Source organism: Musca vetustissima, unplaced genomic scaffold, assembly GCF_032173495.1.
Source record: "Musca vetustissima isolate MV318-11 ecotype Yass unplaced genomic scaffold, APGP_CSIRO_Mvet_v1 utg15158, whole genome shotgun sequence".
NCBI lineage: Eukaryota > Metazoa > Arthropoda > Insecta > Diptera > Muscidae > Musca > Musca vetustissima.
The window spans coordinates 8337-31579 of record NW_026887821.1 but is presented as its reverse complement, the minus strand read 5'-3'; the positions used below and the strand labels follow the sequence as shown (position 1 = coordinate 31579).

Sequence of the window (23243 nt, the reverse complement as noted above, 5' to 3'; positions counted from 1 at the left end):
GGGTGTTTGGATACGTTTTTTGGGTTCTTAGGTAGCAAATCTCACAAATCAATATCGGTCCACGTAGCCCTCATATAACCACAATCTCATTATTAGGTATTTTGAGGGTCTTAGACATATTGTCGCGTAGTTTAATCTCACTTTGAATGACATCATCCTACCTAAAAGTTTGAAGGGTTAAGTTAATATTATAATTTTGTGCAAATCTATTTCTCTATATGTTAAACCAAACCACGCATACGATTTGATGATTGTTGTTCTATGTTGATTATTTCCACATGATAATTTAGACCCCTTGAAATTTTCAAAATATTAATGTTTATGACTTGGCTGTAACATCTCATTAATCACCCTGTTATTTTGAAAATAGTTTTCTTTTGTTATTTTTCTGTTTACTTTAACATTTTTCATTTTATGTTTCTTTCAGTTTTTGTTTTTTTTTTGTAGTTGTGTTTTTGTTTCTTCTTTGCAGTCTTATCTAAATTGATTCATTTCCAGGTCGTCATCTTTGTCTATTGTGTGGTGAACAACCGGTTCATCATCACCAGCACCAGCATCATCGTCGTCATTGTCATTTCTTCTTCTTTGCACTTCGATGCCCCTATGAAAACCGGCCATTATCACATCCATACTAGTGGTGGCGGCTGCAGCTGCCGAAGCTCTGTGGCACTGAGAGGACATCCGCAGGGATGTCGAGAAATCGTGCATAATCGGTCATCATAAGGCATGCGGCGAACGATAGCCCAACGATGATTCCGAATGATGATTTAGGGCAAGTTCCGATTCCAGAACTTGATGCTGAGGTGGTGCTGCGCTGTATACCACCTTCATTAGAGCTGTGGCAGGTTTATTGGCCTCATCTAGAGCTTCGATTGTATCGTAAGAGCCTTTGGTGTTGTTGCTGTTGCTACAGTAGGAAATGTGATGTTTGTTGGCCGGTTTTCGCTTCGTTCGCCACTTGAATTTCTCCGCCAGAGAGTTGAGGGTCTTGGACGACGAACGATCTTTGTGATAGTGATGAGGGGTTGATGGTTTCATGAGTTCTACGCGAGGCATGGATTGTACAACGAAGGCGTCATCGTGACGCCGTGTAATGATGCGTGATAGCTTGAGCCGAGAACGACTAGGTCGTTCTATACTCAATTCTGCAATGGAATTCATGGGCTGTATGGGTTGGGTGGCCACCATTGTGGCAGCCATTATGTGGGGACCCATGGGTTTGGAGTATAACTCTGTTTCATGCATGTTGGAGTTACGTTTTTTATCGTCACGCCACAGCTGGACATTGGCTTGTGACGTGGAATCGATGGAGATGCATTCGTCGGCACCCCGTGATCTCTGGCGGCGCATACCTTTAAGGCGACAATTGCCGCCACCACCACCACCGGAACCGGTACCAATATCACATTCCATAAGGGAGTTGGCATCACCCACCGAAGATAGCTGAGATATTTGGGTCTGCAGCATACGATGACCTGGGCCGGGAGTATTGGCGGCCAATGTTGACTGGGAACCCATAGACATGCAACGTCCTCGATACTGGGAATTCCGGGCGGTACTGCAATGATGTGTTCCCTTCAGCGTGGATGTGGCACTGTCCGTTCCTGTGCCCCTCGAACCGTTCAGCATCGAGTTACCGGCACTGCCTACTGCACCCCCACCTCCGCCGCTGCCGCTGTTAATGGTCGTCGTTGTTGTTGTGGTCCTTATGCTATCCTGTAGAGAAAGATGATGGCTTGGGTCACGATATTGCAATTGGACTACACGATAAGAGCTATAGTGCTCAAGGGCATTATTATTCACCGTGGTATGATGTAGACGTAGTGAGCCATTGCCGTGCCTTAGCAGTGCACTGTAATTGTGATTTTGTGTCTGATTTTTGCTGCCCGAGAAGAATTGACGAGCCAGTGTGACCTGTAAGTGACATAAGGAAAACGGAAACGAAAAACGACAACAAAAAACAAAACAACACAAAGAATAAAACAAGGTGTAGCATAAAAGAAGCATATAAAAAACACACACCCATACATAGCCATTTGAAGTGAATTATAAATTGCCCAGAGCAGTGATGAGAGTGTGAGTGCGAGAGCGAGAGGGAAAAAGGCAAAGTTTAGTTAAAGTTGGTGATGTTAACGGATATATGAAAAAAGTATTTTTGTAAAGTTAAACAAAATGGATCATAAACAATTTAGAATTTTGTTAACATTGTTGTAGTTGTTGGTGGTTGGTAGTGTTGGTAATCCAATTGATAGAAGGTGCACAGTTCAAGCCAAAAGTTGTTCGTTCAAAAAAAGAAAGACGAGAATGAAGAAAGAAAACAAGAAGAGAATTTTGTTGTTGTTAGTGTCATGGTGTATGTGGTGTATATTATGTGCCGTTTGTTGTACCTTGAATGCTTCACGGAATTTATGACTCATTATATTGTAGAGCAGCGGATTGATGCAGGTGGACAAAAAGTACAGCACTCCTGACGTATAATCCAAAATGTGAAAGATATTGTTGAAAAGTTCCGACTGTATGCCAGATGTTGACCCGTACACAGCCATTAAACGTTGAGCATGAAATGGCGCCCAACACAAGAAAAAGGCCACTGCAACAGCAACTGTAAGAGTAGAAGAAAAGAAGGCGAAGAAGTAAGATTATAAGTATTACTGATAAAGTTTCAGTAGGATATCAGTCTTAAGTGGATTATTTGCATAATGAAGGTAAAAGGATGTAGAATTAATATAAGATAATTATGATGTTTAAGATTTTTTCACCTCGAGGAAGATTAAAAAACAACGTCTGTTTGGAAGAACATAAAAGGGAAATGTGATTAAATGGTGTAGGGAATATTTAAATTTGTGGGAGACAGTAGTTTGCATAAATAACACTGAGCAACAAAATCTTAGGGGTGCAAAATTCTTTATAGGAATTAAAGCCATCGGCGAGTATTTTAAGAAGCCCAAGGACAAATTCGCCATTAGTCAAGTTTTTGAGTTATGACGTGATAGGGTAAAATTGGAAATAGACAATGAAAACATAGAAATGGTTATTAATTGTATGTAAAATTTTACGCTATGTAAAATCTTATTAATGACATTTTTGTAAAATATTGGGAGGTCCAAAAATTTGATCTTTGGTATTTAGATTACGGGTTAATTAAATGAGGAAGAGAAAGACCCACAAGGAATCCAGATAGAAGGAGGGTATGTTTTACAAAAATATTCTTCATTCGATTTGACTGACGACATGTCATGTCAATAGCCCCAAACAATGATATAAAGCTTGTTCTACATGAGCGCAGTAACTCAAAAACTTGACTTGTGGCGAATTTGTCCTTCGGTTTTTTTGTAAACTCGCTTTCATCTCCATAAGGAATTGACCTCGATTTTGTATCACAGTTAAATAGATATGATAGATATGAAATTGTTAAATTGTATGTTCTGTAAAATTATACAAAAGAAAATAATATAAAATAGGTCGAACGGACTAGTGGACTGGATAGACTCCATTCTCGGTCGATCTGCAAAGTTTGGATCATTTCGGATACCCCAAATGCTTTATATGATATTTACCAGTGTTCATAATTTCCGATTTAATGTACAGTTGGTAGAACTATTACTCTGTACAAATTTTTGATCAAAATGCATTTTTTTCGAATTCTCTATGAGGTATTAAATGCTATGAAGTATTAAATGCTTCGGAATATCCGATTTGGGTCAAATATGCACATTTTTGTTGTATGATTTGTTGCCATTTTAAAGGTAACTTCATAATTCCTCTCTCATAGAAGAACTGCTTTCTATTAGCAAGAAAATTCTAGTAGTCGATTTTCACATTTTGCAATGAAAGAAAAATCATAATCGCTTGGTGCCAAGTCCGTCCATCCTATTTTTTGGTTAATTGGTGTGGCACCCAAACATTGTTTGAATCCAGCATTGTGTAAATGGTTTAAAAAAGTTTTATAGTCGATTTTTAACTCCTGGACGATGTTACGAACGGACTATCCGATTTGAACCAAACTTTTTACAGGCTATTACCTCTACTTAGCCTAGATCAAGACCAAAAATGCCACCCAAGAACAGTCGAAATTTTCTATATTTATAAATCCAATATTAGCCGAATAGAATATGCGATTTGAAACAAACTTTGTACAACCTAGTATATTTACGAAGCCTAGATAAAGTCCGAAGAATGGTCAAAATGTGCAATGCTTATAAATCCAAGATCTGGCGAATGGAATGTCTGATGTGAACCAAACTTTACCAAGCTCGCATCATATCCGAAAATAAAACCCGTAGGCCCTCTACTTCTGGAAAATCCCCCATGTTTTAAAAAACTTGTAAATTTAATTTGGGAGTAGAAGTAGTAGGAAAACACTTTTCAAACCGCAATTATTGTAATTTTTGCATTCTCAATTGGTAAGAAATCTCTGTGCTAAAATGACCAGTGCACATTTGGGGGTGCCGTTTTAAGATCGGTATCGGTACCTTGTGGCTATCATTTGGTATGTTGAACCCTTATTGGGTACCCAATCGTCCCACAGAAAATGATCTATTTTGATCAAATTTCCCCCCAAATATCGGTATCCCCTTTTGGGGACATGTTCGATACAAATTCAGACATCAACCCCCATAAATGATACATCCCGATTTTCGGTAGGTAAAAATAACAAAGTGATAAATATTGGTCCCCTTTAAGTTATAGTCTTATATAACATTCCCTCTAAACTGCAGTACTTTAAGGATTTTTTAATTTAAGGATTTTACATGTTCCACCCTAACATACTTTATCAATATCGGTCCAGGTTTTGAGAGAAAATTTCCGTTAAAACATACTGAAATTTGAATTTCGCGTGCATTTTGGTTAAGAACATTCATAAGGAGGGAAACTGCATTGCAAATAAATATCAATACCCTATGTTGGAAATTTTAGGAAACTTTACCATCAAAAGTGACTGAAATTTAGTATTTCTGGTCGCCAGTAGTTTCCAATATATTATTCAAAAACATTGTTCTACTTAATTGTAATAGCCTTGCTTTTCGTAAATTTTAGTCACTTTTCCCAATCTCATTCGCTGTAGTATAGTTCCACGTTGTGTCGGGACTTTCATTACACGTAACCGTTAGTATACCTAGCATATCACAACACATTTTTTACTTGTTCTTCTAAAATTGACTTATTTTATTCCTCAAATAATTTCTCAGAAGAATTATTATGAAAATCAAATTCGCACAACAGATGGTAGTTTAGAACACAAGCTTCTATTCGCAGAATTAGTTAAGAGTATTTGAAAAACTAAAGTAAATTATTGCTGACATTTACAGCGAAATGCCATTTCCTAAATAAAAACCTTTTCTTTGTTATTTTTAAGAATCACATAATAATATTGTTTCATCATTTAAAATTTAATCTATATTTTTATTCATTCTCAGAATTTCCTACATTATATTGTCATGCCAATCTTTGGCATACGTGTATTATATGTATCTACACCTGAATAAGAGCATTAAAAACCACATAATCTTTAAAAAGGTATTCAGTGGGCTGACATTAAGCAGAACCTCAATTTTCAAAACAAATATATATATATATATATATATATATAATCACGATGAAGATAAATATTTGAGGGATAATTGTCATGGCAATGAATATAAAAAATTAAATTGAGAGGAGGTATATATGTAATACCTTTGTGGATTGGGATTTGTTTTTTTTGTCATGTTTGGTTTCATATATTAGTCATATTGGTATGAAATAGAACAAAACATGATTGGAAAGTATGGTTTAAAGTCATAAAACGTTTCAAAGATTACACAAATTAAATAATATTTGCTGTTATATTGATAAAATTTTATTTAGGCAAATATACGATGATACAACTTGTAGAAATTTTAATTCTTGAGGGCTTTATCATTACTTTTTTATTTGCTAAGAAAATTTCGTTTTGGTCATTTAATTCTGCTACAAATTAAAATGTTTACATAAATCCATATTATTCTCTGTTGCATGTTCGATTAAACATTTTCAACGGCCGATAAAAAGCACGATTTCTATCCAACTACTTGAAAGTTTCATTTCACTTTTTTTTAAGTAAAACTATACAAAACACTGTTGACAATCCAATCTCGCATGCCTAAAACTTAAAGTAGTTTTCGTTCAAAGTTTTTATATTTTTCTGAGAATATTTTCTCTAAAAAAAACTGAATGGATGACCAGAATGTGAGGAAGTTTCGCTTTGGTTATTTTACGATTTGTCACCATGGCTATAATCTACAAAGACATTTTTTACAAACTTTTTTTGGCCGATAAAACACAATATACGTATGTTTTTGTTTGAAGTTTTTCTTTGTTGTAATAATTCTCCTCCTAAACTGTTTGTGGGTGGGTTAGGTTATTCTTGCCTGCCATGACAATGAAAACTTTTCGGCCCATTTAAAATTCGTTTGAGAAAATAAATTTTAGTGAAACGTACAACAAACCTGTAGTGTAATGTGGGATAATTGCTGGATCATCCAACAGCATACATAAGAACACAAATTATTAAGGACAAAGTTTTAATGTGGGAGTTGGTTAAAAAATATGAAATTTTGAGAAAACTACTTCCACTAATTTTATTGGCAATATGTATTTTATATATTAAATATGAACGTTGTTTCCATTTGCCTCTTTAACATCCTACTGCACTCACAATCTGTTAGTATTGGAAGGTTATTTTGTCTTGTCGGCTTATGGAAAACCGTTCTGTAACAAGCCAGCTAAGTAATTAAGTATTTTGTCTATAATTTTTGTTTGTTATTGCATTCGTAGCTGTTGTAATGCCGTTCATACGAATAGAAGCATTGGAGGAAATTTTAATGGATTTGTATATCATATGGTTTTTATTCATATTTTCGTTCACTTATTATTCTTACTAAAAGGCTATAGAAGGCTATGGAAGTCTACAAACAGTCATTGCAGTTCCTTAAGTAAACACACATGGATTGCATGACTTGTTAGCAGAAAGTTCCTTTGAAACGAGGATATAAAAATGAAAACATAATAATATATTTTAAAATACTAGCACATGCCCGCTACTTCGTTAGCGAATACCGTTCATTATCATACGTCTGACAATGCCGATGTCCGAGAATAGATGGTACAACTCGTGGTTCATTCGACTGCGATATTTACCGTTACGCAGATCGGCCCATACATCTTTTGGCGAATATTTCTCTCAAACACTTTAAGAAATGCCTGCTTTCACAAGTTCCCATGCTTCTGATCCATACACCAGCACGGGTAGTATCAGCGTCTTGTAGAATGTGAGTTTGGTCTGGCGTTCTAAACTGCTTACTTAGATCATAGCAGCATCTGCAAGCCAACATTCTTCTCCGAATTTCAAAACAGATGTCGTATGCGGCTTTATACTCCACGAATAGGTGGAATGTGTCGGTGTGTTTTTGGTTAATCTTTTCCAGGATTTGGCGCAGAGTGAATATCTGGTCAATGGTGGATTTGCCTGGTCTGAAGCCGCATTGGCATGGTGCAATATAGTTGGCAATATTGGTTCCTTTTTTGTGCACGTTACACAGAATGCTGAGGTTCCAATCATTGGGCATGCATTCCTCTAGCCAACTTGTACTAATTAGCTGGTGCATGCTCCTGACCACCAGTATTATTGGTTATGGGATATCTTATTCGTTATTACCAGAAGTTTTGCAAAATGTTTCTTTCAGATCCTCAACACGCTGTCTGTACGTGTCACCAGATTTACTTCTTCATTTCTACAGGACGAAGTGCCGTAAAAACTTTCGGTTCGGTGTTTTACTCGCTGGTAAAGTTTCCGGACTTTGTTCTGACTCCTGCATCTCGATTTGCTCCTTGCTTGATAGGGTGAACTTATGGAAATCCTTGAATCTGGTGTTGCTAAGTACCATGTTTTTTGCTGCCGCGAAGTCAATCAACTTCATGTCGTTATCTGATGTTTCTTCATGGAGACTGAATTTTCCGACTGTGGGGCCAAAAATATGTTCCCTTCCAATTTTTGCATTAAAATCTCCTAGCAACGTTTCACCTCTATGGGTTCACCCAAATCCCAATTGTACCAAATACAGCACTATTTAGTACTTTTCGTACTCATGAGAACAAATATCAAAAACTACCTACATATCCCAATCCTACACTCCAACGGTAATGCTAATTTCAAATTTGAGGATTTCAACTCCATCCGTTTCGCCAAAAATTAAATTGTACCAAATTTTCTAACATTTAGTACACATAAGTACGAATTCACAAAGTTATCAAATTTAGTACTGTACGCTTTCAAAACCACCTCCTACTACTACTTCTAAACCTTAATTCGCATTCCAAATTTCAAGTTTTTAGATCTATCCATTCACATGGTACGAAATTGTAGAAAATTTAGTACAAATTAGTACTTTTTGGATACATGTAGTTCGAATTTCCAAAAATATCCCTTGCTACATCTATTTGACACTCCATCAGTGACCCTCAATTCAAATTCAACAGTTCTAGCTCTACCGGTTCGCCAAATACAAATATCAGGGACCAAGAATGACCCGCACCCCAAATTTCAAGATTCTAGCTTCAGCCGCTTCGTCTGGGCGTTGATAATCGTTATGTCAGTCACTTTTCTCTTCTATTAGTATAGATTAGTATAAATAGTTATTTATTAATAAAATATTTAAGTTTTAAAATTAAGTTTAACATTTTAACAAAAAATCTCTGGTGTTATCTGGGTCAGACCAGTCATTCTTGTAACGAATTTTGGTGTTTTCAAAGTGGAACTGTTATACAATTTTTTGCATTTGTAATTTTCTCTTTTTTAACGTTAAACGCGGTACTTAATTTTTTGTTGTATATTCTCTATTAAAAGACAGTCAAACACCATAAATAAGGTGATATGTTACATAGTCTTCTACTCCTGTCTATAAAGCACCTGCTACTAAGTGACGATTATAAAAAATAGCATCTTATATGCAAAATGTACTTCAGACTATATTTCCTTAATAATATATATTCATGTCTGTCCTTATATGCGAAAATAAATTGCTTATTGCCACTATTTTCCATTATAATATGAAAAGAAAGAGAATCACAAACAACCATAGACCATGAAGGAAGCACATAAAATGTTCAGAGTGTCACCAAGTCACATAAAAAAGTGAACATAAAAAAGAGGAGTTCCTTAAAAGCACTACTTGCTGGCAAACGTTCACACACACACAAACATACACAAGTGGCTCTTAGGGGTCACACGTGTTGGATGTAAATCGGTGACAGTACACTTTGATTTACTCATAGTTCATTCATTCATTCGTTCGTTAGTTGGTTTTCTTTATTTTTTTGTTCACTCTTCCTCCATATGCTGCCATACTTCTTCAAACACATAAAATGCATTAAACATTTTTTTTATTCCTCTCTTTGCTTCTTATTTTATTTGAATTATTTTTCCTGGTACTTACTTAACATTCTTATTACTCGCGTTTGAGCACTGATGCCACGATTCACAACATAGTATCGCTGGGGAGCTGTCTGCAATAAACGGCTACGTTTCAATTTCACCCCGATCAAAACGTACAAAACGCAGATGGCGGTCATGGGTCCGCCGAAAAATATAAAACCCGACACGGCAAATACATGGGCAAAAAAGTCATTATTTATCTGTAAAAGAGAAGAGCAGATGGAGAGAGAGAGAAAGAAAGAGACGGTGTGGGAGGAACACTGCTTAGTTTTGGGTTTGGAAAATTTCGTTTTAATAAAATTGTACACACAATGGCAAGTATGTTCAACGGACAACATGTGTAAATATATACATTAGGGTTAGTATGGAAATTAAAAAATATTATTTTCAAATATTATAAATTAAATAATAACTATAATAAGTAATTAATAAAAATTAACATAATTTTTCGATACATATCCTTAAATTATTTTACAGTATTAAAAGAGGGCCCAAATAAATTCTACACCACAATGGGTTAATTGTGGTAACGCAATTAGTTAATAATCTGATTTTAAAATTTGTTAACTATTATGTTGACCAGAACAGATCTGCCAAGATATCAACAACTAAAAATGATAATTTTGGTATTAATATTTTTTAATATTTTCTCCTCCACCCTAATGTATATCATCTGTGTTTTATTTATCTTAACACACACACTCTCACACACATACATATGCATTGCTATTGTTGTGTCTAATTTTCCAATGTTTGCTAGCTAAACACGTTTACTTACCGTACACTCGGTGCCACCGTACGATGCCACAACGGAAAATTGCATTGCTTGTGGCATGGCCAATACAAACGCGGTCAGCCAGATGGCAAATATAAATTTAACAGCCCGTGATAATTTCGACATGGTGTGCTGCCTAGAAAAAAAGAAAGGGAAAAACATAGAGAAAACCAAAACACAACAGATTTTAAATAAATATTAAATTCATGGCAAATGCAATTAAAACAATTTATACAACCGACTTTGTTGTTGTAGGTGGAGTAATAGTTTATCGCCATTTATTTTGGGCTAATTTAATTTGCATTCAATCAATTTCGAAAAGTTGGCTTAGAAAAACAAGAGCTTGTAACTTTTTAATTGTTTTTGGTTTATTTAATTTTCGGGTAATAAAATGTCGGCTATAGTTATTTATATAAAATAATTATTCATGTGTTACAACAATATTTAATTAGTAATGAAATACTAATTACGGCATGTACAAGTTGAATAGCTGAATTTTTGAACAGGGAACATATCGAAACAAGGTACGAGAAGGAAAAAATAAAACTATTTTAAAAATAGGTCATTAATAGGAGTGAAAAAACGAATATGAAAAACGAATTAATAAAAAATTACGTAAACTTTTCCCACACAAAATCGTCGATCTACGTAGGGAAGCTCTCAATACTCTTACATCCCAAAATATCAATTCTAAAATCCTCATTTTTCGAGCTAACATCTACATATAATCAGTGGACTAGTATAAAAAAGGCAACACTAAATAAACTTAAAATGATCGTTCCGAACGCCTCGAGGATTTTTATAGGAAACAGAATAGGATTTTATTATGCGTTAGTTTTCGTACACGATAGAGTATTTCTAGGCCTTCAAGCTCTGTCGATCACATAATAAGAACTTGTAATATTGTCTATTAATGGGAAATTCGTAATATTTCAAAGTATTTCAAAAATGTTAAAATGTACTAAATTTGGTACAATTTCGTAGCATGTGAATGGATAGAGATATTTTCTAAAGTATGCTAAAAGTACTAAACCGTACTAAAATGGTACAATTTGAATTTTGAGGGACGGATAAAGCTGGAGTTGTGAAAGTTTCAATGAACATTACAGTCGGAGTGTAAGATTGGGATATGAATGAAAATGTTTACCTTTGTGTACGTAAATTACCTAATGGTATTATTTGGAGTACAAATTGAAAATAATAGTAATATTTGGAAATAATAGTAATCTTATTTCTGTACTATATAATTGAGGTGTTTAGATAGTTAAAGAAATTCGTACCTATGTGTTCAAAATAATACTGAATTTGGAAGGAATCCTGAAATTTGAAGTTCGGATCGCTGTTGGGCCGTAGGATTTGGATATGTAGAAAGTTTAGGAAAATCGAAGGAAGTGTGTTCTAAATGGTACTTAATTTGGATTTGGTGAACCGATAAGGCTGGAATCTGATATTGGTTGTGAACGGATAGAGTCTGATTCACTGAAGAAGTAGCGGTCATATATTATGTACAGAATATATCGATAAGTAATCTACAGAAATTGCAGGTTTTATAGGCAGTAGGATCACATATATATATATAGGAAGATAGATGAGACGGTTATAGGTATATTGCGCAAGCTGCTGGATTAAATGTCTTCTATAAAATCATCCTTAATAAGTAAAGTTTGGTGGTTAAGTCCACCTATGATAGACATTCAAAATTTCATAAATCGGTAGATAACTTTATATGGAGACCATGCTATTGTAATGCCTCGAGAAAATTAATACCAACACCTAAATTAATATAACCCAGCTTTCCAATTTGAGAGGATAACGATACTAGAAACTTGTCCCTTGGTATAGGGACTACTTAGAAACATGGACTTATAATGAAAATTTTCAGGGAAGAAGCTACTGCCGAAAACCTTTAAAATATCCAACAAGGATAGTTGGATATGTCTAATGTTTTCTGTGCAAATTTCACTCACCTTCCATGAAGCCAGAATCTTCAAAATGTCATAAATTGAGGCACAACATTTATATGGAGGCTATGTATAAGCAAACATTTCTGATAGATTTAATTTACCACCTAGGAACCTGGATCGGTGAGAAAATGGGGCTAATATCCTAAAATACAAAGAAGAGGCAGGAGATTTTATACAGAATGAGCTGTAAATATTCCTTCTAGAACCCTGATAACAAGTTCAAAAAGTTTCTATACCTATATTGAATACTTTTTGCAAAAATGTTCTTCATCCACCCAAAACCCATTTCTTTTGGAAAATGCAGTTAAAACTTAAAAAATTCCTAAAATGGGAACGGGGTAATGTTAATACACGAACCTATATAGAAACACATTTATAACTACCTAAACGTGATTTGGCAAATGAAATCCATTATTTTATATGAACTATAGGACTTTATTTAAAATGCTTCGGAATGTCCGATTTGGGCCAAATATGCATAATTTTATGTATGATTTGTTGCCATTTTAAAGGTAATAGCTCTCTCATAGAAGTCCTGCTCTCTATTTACAAAAAACTCTTGTAGTCGATTTTCACAATCCTCCAAATTTTTTATCATTAAATAAATTTTGCAATGCAAGAAAAAGAAGATAACCGCTTGGTGCCAAGTCCAGACCGTATGGCGGTGGCATTAAAACATCCCAACGAAGCTCCCGAAGTTTCTGGCGAGCCACTGCAGATGTTTCTTGTCAATTGTAAATGGGTTAAAACAGGTTTATGGCCGATTTTTAGCTCCTGGGCGATGTTACGACTGCTCTCCGATTTTATCGACATTTTCCACGACATCAAAAATTCCTGAACGGAAGCAACGAAAGCAATATATTCGTTTTTATATGGTTATAACAGTAAAAGTCCTGAACGGGTTCAGATTTAGATATAGCTTCCATATATATTTTTGTCCGATTTTTAGCAAATGGTGCATCAGAGTCAAATTTAGTCCGATTGGCACAAAATTTGGTGTAGCCTAACGTGTGCCAAATTTTTTTTTTTTTTAAATCGGTTCGAAATTAGATATAGCTCCCATATATATTTTCGTTCGATTTTTTGCACAACGTACTGAAGTTATGATAGCCTAAATTGTTCTAAGTTTTATTGAAATCGGTTCATATTTATGTATATAAGTTCGTCCGATTTTAGCAAATTGTGCACCAAAGAATTAAAGGGTGCACTAAATAATGAACTGATGATTGTGGATGAACTGGAAATTATATCTTGTAGCATCATGAATAGTTTGATTTAAATCGGTTTACATAATTTTCCAAACGAATCTAAATCTGTCCTAATTACATGTACATTGGCATACCAAATAAGAATCCATTGTACCAAAATTCACCGAATTCGGTAGAAAAACACGCTCAAGAACCCCCTTTGATACCCAATAAAAACCCATTGTACAATATTGTAGCGAAATTTAAGAACCCAAAATTTTGGGGTACCCTTTATGCCTATGCGTAGGCCGATATAGGTCATCTACGAACTTGACCTGCCTGCAGACAAAAGACAACTCTATGTTATCGTTTAGAGGCTAGACAACATGCTCAAATCGTCATAGAATTTTACGCTTTTTTTCGAACTTGACCTGCCTGCAGACCAAAGACAACTCTATGTTGTCGTTAGAGGCTAGACAACATGCTTAAATCGTCATAGAATTTTACGCTGATCAAAAATATGTATTTTATAGGGTTGGGTGGGATTATTTCGATGAATTATAAACGAAAAAAATTAACGCAACAATTTTTTCTTCTCAACCCTAATTAATTTTTAATTTTCCATTTCAATTTTCTACAATTTGAAATACCCACAATGCCCAACTTTTCAACTGTTTTCTACATTTTAAATTCTTCCATCTTCTTTAAAAAGAACGGCAGAAAGAAATCCAAAAGTTAAGACTTTATTATGTCATAATATGTTTTTTTTCCTTTCATATTCTTAAGCCTTCCAGCAAATGGCCAACATAGCCTCATTAGTTATTGTCTATGGAGGCTTGTTAGCAAAAGTTTGTTCGCTTTCATAAATTGAAGTTTATTATAGTTTTTATGTGAAGTTTAATGAAATGTTGTGGGGACCGATTGGAATGGAAAGTTCTTTGAAGTTTTTGTTGTTGCTTCATGTTTCTTTCTGTTTCGTGCAGGCTTGTAAAGTTAATCCCTTAATAGGTCCATCGGAGCGTATGTTGAATGTTCATTATGGCCAGTAAATATTACTAATACTTGACCATGGAGTATATGGCGGCAATCAGACCACAACAAGAACTCACTCACACCAAGCAGATGAATATACGTCAATGGTAAACAAATTTGGTATACGCCCAATTTTTTGCTGTTGGTGTCCATGTTGTAGGCAAAGTAATTTTGCTGCCATTGATGGAATATGGGTTGGCATGGTTTCTATACCTCCCCTGGATTGATGTGAAGTGCACGATGTGGGATGTTGCAAAATTTCGTTTTTTTTTTTGAGCACTCTTCAATGAAATATTGATAGATGTTACAATGGCGCACTAAGAGTGTTGGGAAATTTCTGTTGTTGGGCGTAAAAAAGTATTTGCATTATTTGACCATCAATGGAATTTATTGGCAATTTTCAGCCTTTTTTCTACTTTGGTCTTATGTTTTCCGCACTGATGCAGAAGCTTTACAATTTTCTGTTTGCCATTTGTATGCAAAATTTGAAAAAAAAAACTGAGTAACAAAAAGGAAGCCACTTGGTCTGTGAAATGCGTGTTAAATGGAAATCCATATAAAGGACTTTGATTTAATGCAGAGCATGGTTCAGGGAGGTGTTGAAAGACAGATCGATTGATATTGGAGTTTGAGTCAATCGCAAATTTTAATCTGATTAAAAACAAACAGTTGTAAGAGGAAAATTCAATTTTTTTTAAGTATTAAAAATAAAAATATTATTGGAAAAAAGAAATTGAATTAAAAATTTGGTTTTCTTATACCATAGACAGACGACAGCATTAATTTGCATTAAAAAGTTCTTAATTTGAATTAAAATTTATCCCTGATAATCGAGAGTTTCTGCATTTATGAACCAGTTTTTTGTTTCAAAACTATTGTTTGTCTGTGTGCAGGATGAAAATTTTCACAATTGTTTCCAATATTTTTGCCTTTATTTCTAACATTTTTTCATAAACGTAAACAAATTTGACGACAAATAATTTATTTTCTACAGAATTGCCATATTGGAATTGTTTAATTCAGTATAAATTCAGTTTGATTTTGTGCATTTACGACACATAAAAATGAGGATGATATACAAGTTAATTTGAATTACTCTACATTATTAGAAGTTATTTGTATCGATTTACATTACATACTATAACTTTTATATATGTATAACATCTTTCTACATTTTTCCAATTCTTCAAAATATGTAATATTCATTCCCATCAATCATCAAATAAGATTTCCTAAAATAACATTTCCCAAAAAACTGTCTTCATTTGCCTATCCGCACTTTCTTTTTGCCAAAATATATTCATTCATTCGTATATATCTACTTTAATGACATTTTCCACTTACCGAAATGGATGGCAAATAGCTATATAACGTTCCACTGTAAATGCCGTTATGGTCAAGACAGTTGCATTGGCAGCTGTCTCCGATAGAACACCTTCCATGACACACAGCACATCATCGAACGGATACGAGTATGGATACCAAAGATTATATAAATCCTGTGGCATACCTGCAAATGAAAGAAAGAGTAATAAAATGATGATGATGACTCGACGTTATCGTAACTCAACTCAACTGAAGAAATGCAATTCAAATTAGGTGAAATGGGGAATTGGAAATTGTTTGCGAGGAAAATGTTATAAGTCAATATGAATTGCGTATTATGAAAGAGAATCAAGTTAATTTCGATTTATTACAAAATCGTTTATAAAGTAATGTTCAGAAAAAACAACAAATTTCGTGAATTGTCTATGTTCGATTTTTCTGATTTCTTATATTATGTCGTCAAATACAACTATCATAAAGAGTTAGAGGGACTAGAAAAAAAACCCACTACAAAAATGGAGATTTCGTCACAGTCACATATCGTGCTTTAAGAGAAGATTATGGTTTACAAAATTTCGTATTTGGGGTTCTGAGAATCCGCAAGCAATTGAAGAGAGGTCATTTAAAAAAAATATATATCACTTTTTGGTTCCCTCTTTTGTGCGAAGGTGTGATTGTACCTTACTTACTTGACAATGACTGTGGAACGAATTTAAACGTTAATTTGGAGCGTACTTTCTTGTCGTGTCTATACAAACTGGCCACTACGATCATCAATTTGACACCATTAGACTTTTTGTGGGGCTATGTTAAAGACCTTGTTATGCAGATAAACCTTCAACTCATGAGTACTTGGACACCATCATTCGTGAAGTTATGGTTAAGATACTGCCAAATATGTGTCCAAAATGACCGAAAGTTCGCAAGGAGGACATTGAAATGATGTAGACTTTCACACATAATGTCAACGTTCAAACTTTATAATAAAAACGAGTGAGCGGAGCAGTATAGTCGGACGGGGCCGACCATACGATACCCTACACAACTACCACGGAATTCTATCTTTCTGCGGATATTTATTCCGAGCCTGGGCAATATTTCGTGATAGTTGTAACCTCTTGTCGATAAGAGTTCAACAGCACATCTTCCTTACACTGATATATTTTCCGAATATTACTAATATTCACTACAGCCCTCATAATTACTTGTCCAGATTTCCTTCTCCGTGAGTTGTGTTGTGATGTTCGACTTATAATTGTGGTCTATAGATTGACTCGAAAAAACACAAAACAATTAAGTTTTCAGTCTACTACATCCCAAAAATGTTATTTGACCATCAACAAAAATTATAGGCGTTGTTCTTGACCATAACTAGAACCGCATGGAAAATTTCAAAGCGAACAGTGTTATATTTCCGCCCTCTAGTGTGGTAATGGGTTACTAAATAATATCTGAATAAATATTTAAGTGTAACTCCCACATCCGAGTACGTACGACAATGTAATTGGTATCAATTTAAAGGTCAACCACTCCTCTTGGATATAATGTCAACTTCTCGCGCCTATGTCCTTCAGGAGTAAATAAATACGCCATTGACTAAAAATTTTGTCATTTTTCATACAAAACTCAGGGTCCATATGACCCGTTAAATATTGACCGATCTTTATCAAAACAGACATGCTTATTCTTTGGCTCGATCCTCTTCTTCATGTACAAATTCGGGATGTTTGGGCTATAATTGCGGACTAGAGAGCGACCAGTTGTGTATGGTATAAATATATATCATCGTAAATATATTCGTTCGTGCCCGTTCGATTCCTTAGCAGTCCCAAGAAAATTTGTGATGTTCGGTGTCTAAAGTGACTAGAAAATTAGACAAACATAAACGAAACGAAAATTAAAGGCGTCGTCCTTGCCCATAATCGGAACTTCATTCAAAATTTCTTAGCCATCCGCGATACAATACCTTTAAATGGCAACAAATCATACCACAAAACGGTGCATTCCGGACATTCCCAATCTAATATTACCCAGTCTCAGAATATAGATCCGCATAAACTTAGAACTTAGTGGTAGTTGTGTAAGGTATCATATGATAGGGCCCGTTGTACTGTGCTGGTTAAAATAATTTTACAGCATTTTCCAATCAAAGCCGCTATAATTTGGTATTCCAATACAAATAAAAAAGTATTTGCCGAAAAATTTCGATTTTTGAAAGTTTTAGACGTATTTGTTAAAATTTGGCATTGCGAGTTCTCGGTTCACAAAAATCACACCTGACAAATATTTGTAATCATTTTTACATGATTTTCTAGTAAAGTTTTAACAAAACGTGCAATTTATCGACAATATTAACAGCTCCTATCAACGAAACTGAATGTTGTATTCCAAAGGTATTATTATTCGATTTTGCCCCTCTGGCAAAAGAACCAAATGCAAACGTTACATACACACATCATATAAAGCCAGATCTACCTATACATGAATGATAATTCGATAATTAGGCAAGCATTTCCAAACATGACCCCAAAACATCAATTAAACTTTAAGTCCTATCACGAATTTCCCCCAAAGCAGAAGATACATCAATTTTCAAAAAAAGTCTGTCCATGGAATACAGTTTTATATCAATGACTCATTATCCTGCGTAACACATGTCCCATTTTCCTTAACAACGACAACATGTTGAATCTATGTGACATGACGACGAATTAAAACTTGTTATTCAACAGGTAACATTTACCCGTTTTTTGGTTTTCCGAGAAAAAATTTGGAAACACGCAACCATTAGATAATTAAATGTAAAAGAGAAACGAGCAACGCTTTTGGGTCACACGAAATGAAACCAACAAAATTTTGGGGGGTCATGATAAATTGCTTACGATTCGGCGGAATATTAGTGTTGTGTGTTTTTTCTAGCGTAATTTGATGTTGTCAGATACGAATGAATGCTATCAGTTGGGAAAGCGTTCGGCGTGGGTAATTAAAGGAAGATAATGGATACGGGAAAGGAATGGTTAGTTAACTGGTTGGTTGGTTAATGGAACTATAATTGATACAAATTGTGATGGAAATGGAGGTAATTTGTTATTTACATCTTTTTTTTTTGAAACCATGATATAGTCACAATAAATAAGATAATATATTATTTAATATTCTCAGCAGTATATATTTATTTATTCTTTTATAATACACGATTTATTGTTCCTAATTGTGAATCCAAACTTACCCGATAATAGTAATATCAAATCCGACACAGCCAAATTGAAGAGATAAAAATTCGTTGCTGTATGCATAATTTTATTGCGTGATATCACAATGCAGGTTATCAAATTGCCAAGGACACCGGCCACGAATATCAACGAATAGAACACCGTCAATACGGTCAGCAATGGCAACGGTGCCCGTTCGGGAACAATGTGCTCTCGTTGTATGGCCGTTATTAGATTTGTCAAATTATCTGCCGATATATTTAACATTTGACTCATATTCTGTTGTAGCCATTCACTGTTTAGCAACAGTGCTTTGGGCGATGGCATTGCATCCCATTGCCAATGAATCGGCGATGATGCATCGCCAGCAGCAGCTGCTGCAGCTGTTGGTAGGTAACTTAACGATGAACTGAATGAGGTTGAGGCGGATAGCGGATTGGTGTAGAGCTGGACGGTGGATGCAGATGATGATGCGGCAGCCATATTTTGTAGTTCATCGTTGGCATATAAAATGGAATAACTTTGATTGACATCATTGTTCGACAGTAGCATTTCCATGTTTCGTTGGAAATTGAACAGAGCAGAGAATATTGCGCCAATTTGTTGGTGGTCACCACATTTGCTGCTTGTTTATGGTTTGTACTTTTTTAAGTGGAAGAAATTGTATTTGGGGAGGAGTGGTTTTATTCGTTTAAAAACACACGGAGTTGTATAGCCTTAAAGGCTGTGTTTCAATTGCCTTTCATTGTCCTTTGTAAAAGTTGTATATGTGATTTTTGTTCTGAAAAGAAGAAAAGAAATATTTAAATTTTAATATCAATACTAAATGTTAGCTGGGAATTTTTTAAATAAGCTCGAAATATATGCAGTACAGCTAGAAGATCTAGAGTTCTTCTAATGCCTATGTATTATTATTCTCTTTATATAAGGTATATGTTTAATCGAAGAGGTTTCGGATATAATGTTAAGGTTGTTCCATTCGCTTTTAATTAAATTTAAATAATAATAGAATATTAACCCTTTTTGGGGAGGTACCAGATAGAAAAGAGTACCAAAGGGTACCACCTTCGGACTTGATATAGACATCGTAAAGTAAATAGCTTATGCAAAGTTGAGTTCAAATCTGACATTTATTTCGCCATATTTTGGATTTATATGTTGAAAATGTGGGAGGTACCAGAAGGAGTGGACCGATATTCCTCATCTTCGAACTTGAACTAAGTTTGGTTGAAATATTACGATATGCTAAATTTGGATGAATTCAATCATTCCCTTCGAGAGTTATCGTAGGCACAACCCGGCCAGAGAGATAGACGGACGGACATGCGTAAATCGACTCGGTTCTAAAAACAAAGTTCGATGAGGCACATTTGTGCCGGATATACCCTCATTAGCCAAATATTGTTCAAACCCTCAAAAAAAAAAAAAAAAAAAAATAGGAATGCAAAATATGAACCATTTCGAATAGAAAATGTTCAAAATACCGAAAATTATGCGGATCTGCAACGAAGCCTATGTCTAAAAATTGATGGATATAATCTTTGAAGATGTTGTTTATCCACTAAGAGCCCGAAATTACAAACACATAGATGACTATAGGTTGGAAATTGTGCCTTGGATCACCAAAATACCTGAAATCGGAATGGACCAATACTGAAAATATTGTGTGAACATGATATTTAAAGTAAAAAAAACGTTAAGCGGAACAGTATAGTCCTTCTTAGTCCTTCTTATTAGTTGGCCAGACACCTTTTCCCGACACCCTTTTGTCATTTTTCACACAAAATTCAGGGTTCATTTGGCCCGCTAAATTATATTGATCTTCAAGAAAAAAGTCATGCTTATTTTCTGGCCAAATTCCCTTCCTAGTGTAAAATTTCGTGGTGTTCAGGTTATAATTGTAGCCTCTATAACGACCAGAAAAACAGACACAAAAGTTTTAAGTCCATTTCATTCCCTAAATCTTAACCAGAATTATGAGCGTCGTCATTGACCAAAACCGAACTTCATACAAAATTTTCCAGCCTTTAGCGCGATATTTCCTTCCTCTAGTGCAGTGGGGTCTATGCCCTTCCTACATACCATAGAATAAAAATGTTGTTAATTTTCACACACATGTCTGTGTTATTTTGACTCGCTAAATATTGACCAATCTTCATCAAAAACGATCTTCATGCTTATTTTATGGTCAGACCCCTTTCTCTTTTCAAAATTTCGTGATGTCCGGGCCATATTTGTAGTCTTTAGAGCGACGGGAAAAACATACAAAAATAAAGTTTTTGGTCCATTCCATCCATTCATATTAACCGATAATTACCAAAGGCAATTGTGGTCCTCTTTGGCCTAGCTATAATACCCTGACAACATAGTTGTCTAGGGTATATACGTTACTTCTCTCGGAAAATGCAGCAAAAATATCCAAAATATTGAAAATATGTGGGGTCTACACAAAAGAGTGGACCTATATTTAATTAAAAATCTATTTTCAATACCAAAAATCCTAGGAGTAGTAAACATTTAGGCATATAAATTGAAAGTCTTCTCTGAGCAAAAACTTGTAACTAAATTAAGGGATGTTACAAGACGTGGCACAAAATTTAAAAAATACATTGATCTCTCGGAGCTAAATTAAATTAACACACAAATTTAGAAATGTGTTGTGCTCTTAAACTTCACTTTAACGTGTTAATTTTTGTAAGTCTTTTGTGTCAATTTTTAAACCGGAGATTAAAAATTCGATTTTCTTATTGTTTTGTCTGTACACTGTACAATATTCTCCATTGAACCACGTAGCGTATGTGATATGAACCATAACTTATACGCCACAGTGAAAATTTATGATAATGATAATTTATTTTGAGATATGTTTTTTCATATTCACAATCCATTAACTTTTTGTCATTAGTCACCCACACAATTAGCTTTAAGGGAACATCATTTAAAAGGTTATGCCAATCTGTTAACAGCCAAAAAGAAATTAATGTGAATGATAATGATAAGACACATTTTTTTTTTTGGCATAAATCATTTTTATGAAGCACATTTTCAAAGAATATATGACTTTAATATTGAACTGAAACCTCAAATGAGGGGGAAACTGAAGAGCATGATTTGTGGTAAACAATTTTTTACTTGAAATATAATTTGCCCTTAATAAAAAGAAAATATTTATAAGTAATAATAAAAATACCACAATGCATATAAATACAATTTTTTGCTTGTCTAAATAAATAATTCATTACTTTCTGCTTGAAAGAAAAAAACCCACGTAGTTTCTCTATATAGCTGATCATTGTGTTTTTTTGTAATTTTATTAAGATACTCTTTTTTTGAACAGTACCTGCATCTTTTGGACACATTAACTTCTTAAAGTCAATAAACTTTTGTATCATCCTGCCGTTGACATTAATTGGCTTTTTCTTGTCTTGATTCATTCATATTTTCAGTTAAGATTTTTTTATTATCCGTCACTAATAATTTGTGCAGTAGTGACGTCGCCACTATGAAGTGAATGACCAGTAAAAATAGGATTTACTTTACTTTGAAGGGGGAAGCTAATTTGACGTCTAAAATTTGTTAGTTTCACATTTTTAATGATTTGTGAAATAATGAACAATAAACAAAGACTATATAGTTGGGTGAAGAGAAAAAATATAATTCAATTTAATGGATATCCGTTGATTTACTTTTATTATTTCTCCTGTCACTTAGTTTTTATTTTCATTTTGCATAATTACTTTTGAAATATTTTTTTATAATATTTCTACATATTCTCCTCCTTTATTTTTTTAACATGTTAGTCCCATTATGATAGCTATATAATGATTATACCCTACCCCAATTTTTTTTTGTTTTTACTTTAGTCACCCAACATCTTGTGTTTTGAGTTTTTATTTTAAAAAAGGCTGCTATTTTTCTTATAATGCTAATGGAAAGGCAATTCATTACGGCCATTAAAAATAATACCCTGTGAACATAACCTCAGAACATTCCAACAAATATCCCCTGCCAAGGATAACAAACACATCGTACAAAGTCATCTTTGTGGGTATTTATATGTTGCTGCATACTCAACCACATTTTGCATTTATGCATATGTAAACACACACATACGTACGTATATAAATTTCTACCATTATTTGAGAAAGTCATCAACATATTCTTATAATGACCAACATATTTTTAGAGTTTAGGTAGAGAATGTGGTCTTCTGTAGCCGAAATATGTATAAATACGATAAACACAAAAGCCTACAAAAATTCCATTATCTTATAATTTAATGTTTATAAGGGAATA

The 23243-nt window shown here is 34.3% G+C and overlaps 1 protein-coding gene across 1 annotated transcript; it reads right to left on the bottom strand.

The window, feature by feature from the left end:
• Positions 1 to 717: 717 nt before the first annotated feature.
• Positions 718 to 19313, bottom strand: LOC133335534 (neuropeptide CCHamide-2 receptor). Its single transcript, XM_061543809.1, has 7 exons — positions 18965 to 19313; positions 15754 to 15919; positions 10230 to 10362; positions 9453 to 9651; positions 2388 to 2602; positions 1804 to 1914; positions 718 to 1716 (listed from the first exon to the last, which is right to left on the bottom strand). The coding sequence occupies exons 1-7, from the start codon at positions 19272 to 19274 to the stop codon at positions 718 to 720; spliced, it is 2133 nt and encodes a 710-aa protein (XP_061399793.1). The 5' UTR covers positions 19275 to 19313.
• Between the last annotated feature and the right edge of the window lie 3930 nt (positions 19314 to 23243).